The sequence below is a fragment of the Diospyros lotus genome, chromosome 8 (genome assembly GCF_014633365.1).
Source record: "Diospyros lotus cultivar Yz01 chromosome 8, ASM1463336v1, whole genome shotgun sequence".
In the NCBI taxonomy this organism is placed as follows: domain Eukaryota; kingdom Viridiplantae; phylum Streptophyta; class Magnoliopsida; order Ericales; family Ebenaceae; genus Diospyros; species Diospyros lotus.
In genome coordinates, this window is record NC_068345.1 from 24,358,948 (window position 1) to 24,367,739 (window position 8,792).

Consider the following 8,792-nt stretch of genomic DNA (forward strand, 5'->3'; position numbering starts at 1 on the left):
ACTTAAGAAGAGTGTAATTTATGATGTTATTAAAAAGATGTTAAAAAGGAGTTTTGCTTATGATTAATGAACCAATATCTGAGTTGAATTTTAAAATATTTTACAAAGTTAACCACTCATGGATTTTTCTTATTAATGGTAACAATGTTGTTTACTGTTTAGAATAAGAATTTTATTTTCATACGGGCATTGGTGTTGATGAGGGTGTCGGTTTTTGGATCATTTTTTAACACAGGGATTAAAGAAGGGCATTAATTGTCACCTCCTAGCAGCTCCAACTTTCCATGGAACTTTATCTCTCTCTCTCTCTCTCTCTCTCTCTCTGCTGCCTTTCTTGAACCGGTCATAGTCCACCCTTTCATTTGGATGGAAGGCATTTGAACTGCCTTTGTTTGAACGCCATTTTCAGTATCTTTTTCTTGCATAACTTGAAATTCTCTTCCTTTATATTATCATTCAAGAGAATTGAACGCCATTTTCGAGCATTTGGAATTCATTCCGTAAAGTGATGCATGGATGGTTACTGATTTCTGTGGCGGCGGCGGCGGCGTCCGCCGGCGGCGTGGTGCTCCTCCTGTTTCTCCGGCGATGCTGTTCTTCTCCCAAACAAGGAGACGATTTGGGTGAAGAAGGCAGCAAGGCAACAGCCCAGACTCTGCAAACTGGAATTGGGAAGCTTCATCTTCATCCCCATCTCGATCCTGAAACGTGGAGAAGAACAAATTACTACATGTTCAAACGTGAGCCGTCGTCGAAACCTCTGTTCAGTTGGGCCGATCATCCGTCTCTCGTCACCGACGCCGTCGAAAACGGGTGGTCCCGATTCGCTTTCACGACCTCGTACTCGGCCTCACCGTCGATTCGGTCGACCCGGTCAACGCTGCTGGGAGTTTGCGCCGCCGGTGAACGGGGAAGAGAAATGGTGGATATAAGCTGGGAAGTTTGCCAGGGATCGAGCGATTTCATCCAGAAAATCAGGATTAATTCAAGCCATTCTTCTTGTACCATAATCAAAACGGGCTTGCCCTTGCCGGGTCCTCCTCTGGGAAGCTCTTCTTTCCCTCAAGAAGGCTATTTCGAAATCACAATCTTGGCCCCGCGGCGAGAAGATCATGGAAACGCAAAGAAAATAAAATCTGAGGGAGAGAAAATTAAACTCATTGAGGAAAATTCGAGCACCGAAGAGGTAAAACATTGTGGGAAAGACGACGGGAAAGGCGAGGGGATTGCGTTGTCAATCGGGCTGAGCAGAGGAGGGGCTCTTCCTCTGAAGGTTCCCGGCAGCTATGCTGGATCCATTGGTTTCAATTCGGATGGCTCTGTTTATCTTGATGGTAAGTTTTGCCCTTTCTCTTGCTCTTTCTTCTTTTCTTTTCCACCCCCTATCTACAGTATCCTCCCTGTTAATGGAAGCTCAAAAGTGAAAAAGTGAGGTCCATTAATGGTCACCAGCCATTCTCCATTAATGGAACAGGAGCTAGCACTACTTGGGCGACCGGAAATAGTCTCTTTGTAAACGCAAGAGAAAGACTCTACAAATACAACTCATACTCTCATTTTTCATAAACTGAAGAGTTTCATGAAACAACTTTTAATTTTTATAAAGAAAATTCAAATAAAATAACTGCCAGTCATATTTCTGTAATTACCCAATTTCTAGATGAAATTTTTGTGTGCAACTCTTTAGCATTATAGAAGGTTTTATTTGCTACTAAATGGCATGATAAAAAGATCTCTGAAACAAGAGCTATTACGTTAGTGTTCTTAACCCTTGCACTTGTGGCTTAGTACTGTTTCATTGTGCTATTTTCAGGAATGAAACTTGTCTTCGAATCAGAGAAGCAAAAGTGGGGAGAAACAGAGAGGGTGATTGGTTGTGGGTACAATCCGAACGAGAGAAAAGTCTTATTCACCGTTGATTCGGAGCTGGTTCATGTAATCAGCTGCAAGTCCGAGGAATTTGGCTCTCCACTCTATCCAACGTTAGCAGCAAACGTTGATGCCACTGTTCTTGTCAATTTCGGCCAAACCGTGTTCAAATATGGGCCAGCAAATGCGCAGAGGACTCCCAATCCTTGCTTCATTGGGCCTCTTGTGAATTCCCCGGCCCTGGGCTACGATGACAGCCGAGAGCTGTTCTCGATGGGGCGAATCGACTCGCAGTGGCTTAACCGACACGCCAGAAGTGGCCACAACAACGGCAGCGCCAACAAGGCATTTGATTTCGACGAGGAGTCGGAAGGCGATCTGTTTGAGATAGTGTTGGATGGCGGTGGAAATGGCAGATAGCCCCACACTGTGTTGCAATGGGAAGATTAAAATTGAAAAAAATTATATATATATTTTTTCCAAAACAAAACACGCGTATGGTATTTAATATGAGGAGTTAGAATTCACGCAAATGCCAAGGCAGCGGGCTGGCTTTTTAGAGCAAGTTCGGGGGGTCAGTTGAGCGGCATGGATTTGTTTTGGAATTCTGCAGCATTTTGGGTTGAACACAAAGGCAGAGTGATGTGCAGATACCCTCCAAGGTAGATAGTCCATGTATCTTTTTCCCTTTTGAGGGAAGCATACTCCTTACGTTGTATATAAAAAGGATACTACAAGAGCATAGACATTTGCATGATGGAGAGAAAGATGAGACTTTTTGCTCTCCCCCACTCTCTACTTCAACAATGTCTGTCATTCTCCCTCAATCTTGTGATGTCTTTCCTTCCCTGGCTCTTCAGTGTGCTCATAGCTCACTTAGGTTCAGGTTTTGTATGTACCCAAAACGTAATTTAACCCTAATTGGGCACATAATTTTAGACTCAGAATTGTTTCAGTCACGATGGATTTGTATATAAAATAAAATTATGCAACTCATTTGAAAATTCAAATCTGTATAAACAACAATTATATACTTTTACCAATTCATTTGCACTGTTATGTCATAAAAAAGTCCCCCTAAAAAAGGGGAAGAAGCAGCGTGGGGAATTTTTATATTTATACAAGGTATGATAATTTTTTTTGAAAGTTTGGGTTGCCTCCATATACCCAAACTGAGACCCAGGGCGACCCGAAAATTTTAATGGTTTATATGGGTCCCTAAAATCTGAGCATATTATATATTTTATTATATAATATTATATATATAAGTGGGGCTTTTAAAATTTTATATGGGGACTTCTTTAGCTGCTTTTTTCATTTATTATATAATATTATATATATATATATATTTGGCAACGCACTATCTTATTCTATTACTTATTAATTGTGACTTTATCTCTCGTAAAAACTATCTCACTTCTTTTCGTTATTTTAAATTTTCTAACTTAAAATTAGTTGGATATAAGATAGGCCTAGATCGTCTAGCCCCAAGACCGATGGGGGGCCCTAGACGATCGCCTAAATTTTCTACCCTCAAGACTGGTTTTGCTTAGACCCATATCTGGGTCATTGTTAGTTGGGTCCAAATTTTTAGATTTTGACTTGACTTGAGGTTAAAGAAAAGAAAAATAAATTAAATTAACCTAATCATTTTTGTTTGATCAATTATTAGCCCAATCTAAACTTGCGAGTGTCTCTATAGGGTCACTTTCTTCCAAGATTCACTCTAAGGTGAGCCAACCTTGTATTTATTATCAATATAAAAATAGTTACTTAGGTGTCACTTTGTAACATATTCACATACTGAAAGCAATTACTATTAAGTGCATAAACCTAAAATTTAAAATTGAAGGATATCAAATAACTATTGTGATTAGGGTTTCGCCTTGGGTTGGAAATGTAGGCCTCGTTCGGGATTAAAGTGAAGTGAGGGGCTGGGGTTGAATTATGAAGCATCATTTGATAAATTTATAAAGTCGAGTTGAGTTATAATACTTGACTAAAAATTACATATAGATAATATAAGTAGTTATTAACAAACACACAACTTCCAGAAGGGTCAAAACAAAATATAAAACTTCAATTGAACAAAGTCACCACAAGCTCATCAAATTCATGAATTTGAGTTTAATCCCCTAAACGGAACTAAATTATATTAAATATCATGTTACCAAATACGCAACATACTACATTTAAAAACAAATTCAAGTCAATTTACTTCAAAATTCAATCCCAAATGGGTGCGTAATGGAGAGAGAGATGCTCATCTTAGGGTTAATATGCATAAAATAAAGGGTTAGGAATTAGGATAGCTGGCACTATGCGCAGTTGGCATATATTCCAGTTTCCCAATTCTTTGTCCTTTTATCAGACAAAATCAAATCAGCAAGGAAAGGCCAACCATCAATAGTCAATTGACAGGTGGAAGCCAAAAAAGACAGAAAAACGAAAAATGGCGCAGACATACACACGAGATGTGGACGCTTCAATAGAATAAATAAAGAGCATCAGATTGGCAGATTCAATCAAATCTTTGTGGCTGGACAGCGTTACGCTTTACTGTCAATTGAGATTAATTTGTTGAATAATGATTTTGTTCATTAACTTTTAAAAGTGCATTTGAGGACATTGCTAAATTGACCACTGTATTTTGATTTGAAGGCTAAACTGCTACACTTCAAAAATAACTAAATAAATTACATCATTTTTCAAATTCATGGACATGTTAGTCATTGTATAGATGTCATCTTGATGCTGTGGATAGCCCTTTATTTCCATTAACGATGTAAACTCTATCTCCAGTTAAAATCCTAATTTAAAAATTATACTTAAAATTACAATCAACTATATGGTATAATTATTTGAATCTCGACTTGATTTTTGATGTAGTCTCTTTGTCCTTGTTCCATTTGAAGAATTAAAATAGTTACTCTCATCTCTTTCATTTAAGGCAATCGACTCACAATGCAATAACCCTAAATCGAGATCACAAGTATTTAGAATGTGAATTTGAATATAATTTTTGAATTAAGGTTTGATTGAAGATTTACTTTAACACTATTTATGGAATTAAAATATTATCTAATAACGTTAAATAACATCTATCATAATAACTAATGTAGCACCAAAAATTGAAAGCACAATTATTTATTTGGCCAATGACCAATTTTAACTTGGGGGCTAAAATACAATGATGAATTTGACGTCCTAATCTAATAATGTATATCAAAATGACTACGAAAACATACTAATTTATTTAACTTATAATAAAGTATAATGACCAATTTTACACTTTACCCTAATTAAAATGAACCAATCAACTAGATCTAAAAATAAGAAATAGATCAACGAAACAAGAAATAAATCGAGACCAAAATAAAGAGACCAAAAATTAGTAAAGATACGCACAAAAATTAAAAAAAAAAAACAGCCTGTAAATCAACAAAAATTAAAGAGGAAATATAGCGTTGTGCAGAATTTCCTATATCCAGCTATATTTTATCTATATCTATTTGAAAATTTTAAATAAATATATAATCATATAAAATATATTAATAATTTTATTTATTCATGACATGTTTGATTTTACTATTAGTTTGATAATATTAAAAGATAAAAATTGAAAATATTATGGGTTTTATTATATGATTGATTAAATATATTTACAAATTATAAGATCCATTGCACACAAAAAAATGGCTATTTGGTTGCTAATAGTAATAGTTGGGTTAATGAAAAGGGTGATTAATGATTGAAAGAAAGAAAGACACAAATATATCGACCTAGTTTTCTATCCAGTAGTAGTGTAGTAGGTTAACCGAGAATCAAGTTGATGGGGGCTTGTTTAATGTTTAGCACATTCAACATACGTGACTTCATCAGTCAGGCTAACCAATTGGAGAAAGCTTGGGGATCTCTTCTTTATAATTGCTTGTAACTGTCTCAAGCAAGGTGCATGATGATCTCAACTAACTAGCTGTGCAGAATATAGAGTGCATTACTTGAAGTTTTGGCATTTTGTCTCTCCTAAATTCTCCCTTTTTAAATTCGGTTAGTCTCGAGGGTAAAAAAGTTTATAAAAATTATTTTGCTAATAATGAAAAAAATAAAATACACAATTTTTCAAAAAATAAGAAAGCATAAAATATCCATAATTTTTGTAAGGTGTTGGAACCGTTCGACTCCAATTGTATATGAATGAATCTCTATATATCCTGATGATATTATTCTTCACTTGTTAAAAATATGTGATGAAGATCTTCAATACAAGATTTCTTAAAGTGATTCCTAGTTCTAAGATTTCTTAGAAGAGAACTATGATTAATCGATTATGAATTAACACATGAGCTGCTACATTTGATTAATATGAGATACTAATGGTAAAAGATAGTGAGTCATATGCCATATTGCATGAGATGCCAAATAGTAGATATATGGGTTGGTGTTCGTTGAACATTTACTAAATGTGACACATGTAACATATCATACGATTGAGAGGATTAACAATTTGTTATTGGTTTCGATTATGTAATTGATACTTGGACTTGAGGCAATATAGTTGTCTTGTATGCTGGTGGCAGAGATTTGTCGTTAAGCAAAGCCATCCAATTAGGGGGTGGAGATGTTCTTTATGTGGTCTCTGTTCTACTAGTGTATGGAGACATGTGATTGTTGATAGGCTCCATTAACCTCTAGTGTAAGGAGAACATCCTATATGATTATAGTTGTTGGGTAGTTGGAAAACCTTTGGCAAGGTACACATGATTGGAAATGAGTTTCTAATGTTGGAATGAGTTCCAATGTTTCATCTCAATTATCCTAAACAAGATTTTGGCATAGTTACTAAGTCTTATTAGTTCACTCAGTTGGGATGTTAGTAAGTACAACGATTTTATTACATGATAATCAGAAATCCTAATAAACTCACTTGAAGTATTGACTTCATTGCTATTAGGATCATCTTGATGTAATACTAGTTGTCATTCATAATCTTTTAAGGTATTTTGAGGAAATGGAGTGCAACAACCCAATAATGGGTTTAGATTATTTTGACATTTTGGTATTATTTCTATGTGTGCTATATTTTGGGCATAACTTGATTTAGATGATTAAAGAGTTGCATGTGTTGTGCAAGTTGAAAATTAAATGAAATTTGGGTGTATTGAATATTCTACGTCAAAATTTGTAGGTTGGAGATTGGAAGAGACTAGGCTTGTCGATTTGGCTCCTTGTGTGTGCAAATATATATGTATTTTGTATTTAATTAAATTAATGAAAAAATAAAGAAGGGATGTGTGGGGAATTTACTTATTTGTGTGAGGATAAAATGTGAAAGAAAAAGAAGTATATAAGTGTGGAACCCCTACCCGGATATTCCAGCCAAGTTGAAGAACCCAAGCAAAAGCCCAGGAAAGAAACCACCATAGCCTGCCATGCATGTTCAAGTAGGACCACCTGTACTTATACAGAAGAAACGATAATGGAAACATAACTCACATCCTAGGCATGCATAGATGACATACACACATTGTCAAAACTCAAAAGGCGAACAACCATGGCACTACACCATAGGATACATATCAAAATAGGATTTGCTAGGATAACCCTGTACACCATCTACCGGAATAGGTTAAACATTGCTAGGCTTGCCCCCAACCTTGTCCTTACCCTTACCTAGAATGAAGAGAAATAAGAGTGAGTTACAAGACTTAGCAAATATATAAGGAATGACAGGTTGATATGAGTATGGAGCTAATGAATAACCCGCACCCCAAGTGCAACATCCATACATGACATGTCCATGAGTCACATGACAGATAGAAAGAAACGCTGCATAATAACATATGCACATACTGGTCCTTGGGGCCCACATAAAACACAACAATACCCAAGTTCCTATCACAAACCTGTCACTGCCCTGAGGGGCAACATGAGTGAATCACAGAGCCAAAGCTCCCTCGGGCCAATGCTACCGAAACTTAAAATACCCCGCATGCTAATCGCGTCCGTAACTCGGCACGACTTAACTGTCTGTAAAGCAGTTACACTCACCCACATGACGCCCAAAACCATGCAATGCACAAATATAATGCAATGTCATAATGAGCATAAACGTGATACATAGCCCCCATAAAATCATGCATCAGGCCACGCTCGCCCATGTAGGAAATCACATACGATGCAATGTTCGTGCCTAGCTAACCTAGGTATTAAAAGCATCTAACATGTCCATGGCCAAGTACACCAGTCACATGAATCCCAAAATGCATACTCACAAGCCCTTGCATGCGTATGAAGAGACAAAGTACAGGAAACACAACAACTATGCTCTCCTTATGTTTGTAATGCTTAGGAAAGAAAAAAAAAAAGAAAAGAAAAAACTCATCTCTATTACTCCTTATGTTTGTAGTAGTGGAGAAAAGTGACTACAAGAAAATTATTATATGATTTAATTGTGTTAATAACAAGGTTTCATTAATCAATTTTGAAACATGCAACCTCAATTTTGTGATGATTTTGCATGATTAAGGCTTTCAATTAATGTTATTGGATTTAGAATTGATATGATAATATGGATGGTAACCAATTTTGTGATTAATTATGCGTTGATATGTTGTTCGATTTCTTGATTTTGGCCTAGTATGAAAATGAAATATTTTCTTTTTTATTTCTTCTTTGTTTTGCTTGAAGATAAGCAAAAAGGTTAAGTGTTGGGGTATTTGATAGGGCTTAATTTTATATATATTTTTATCTAACTTTGTGTTATTTTTCCTACTTAAAATGTGTGTTTGTATGGATTTTACATAATTTGAATATCTTTTTATAGAAATCAAGCAAAGGAGATAAATTCAAGAATATGGGCTTAAAGAAGATATTTTTGATTAATTTTTAATATTAATTTTGATATTAAAAATTAATTAATA

At 35.6% G+C, this 8,792-nt stretch overlaps 1 protein-coding gene across 1 annotated transcript; it reads left to right on the forward strand.

Moving 5' to 3' along the window:
• Positions 1-266: 266 nt before the first annotated feature.
• LOC127807278 (uncharacterized) lies at positions 267-2,841 on the forward strand. Its single transcript, XM_052344991.1, has 2 exons — positions 267-1,334; positions 1,814-2,841. Exons 1-2 carry the CDS (start codon positions 509-511, stop codon positions 2,287-2,289), a joined length of 1,302 nt encoding a protein of 433 aa, XP_052200951.1. The 5' UTR covers positions 267-508; the 3' UTR covers positions 2,290-2,841.
• The last annotated feature ends 5,951 nt before the right edge of the window (positions 2,842-8,792 follow it).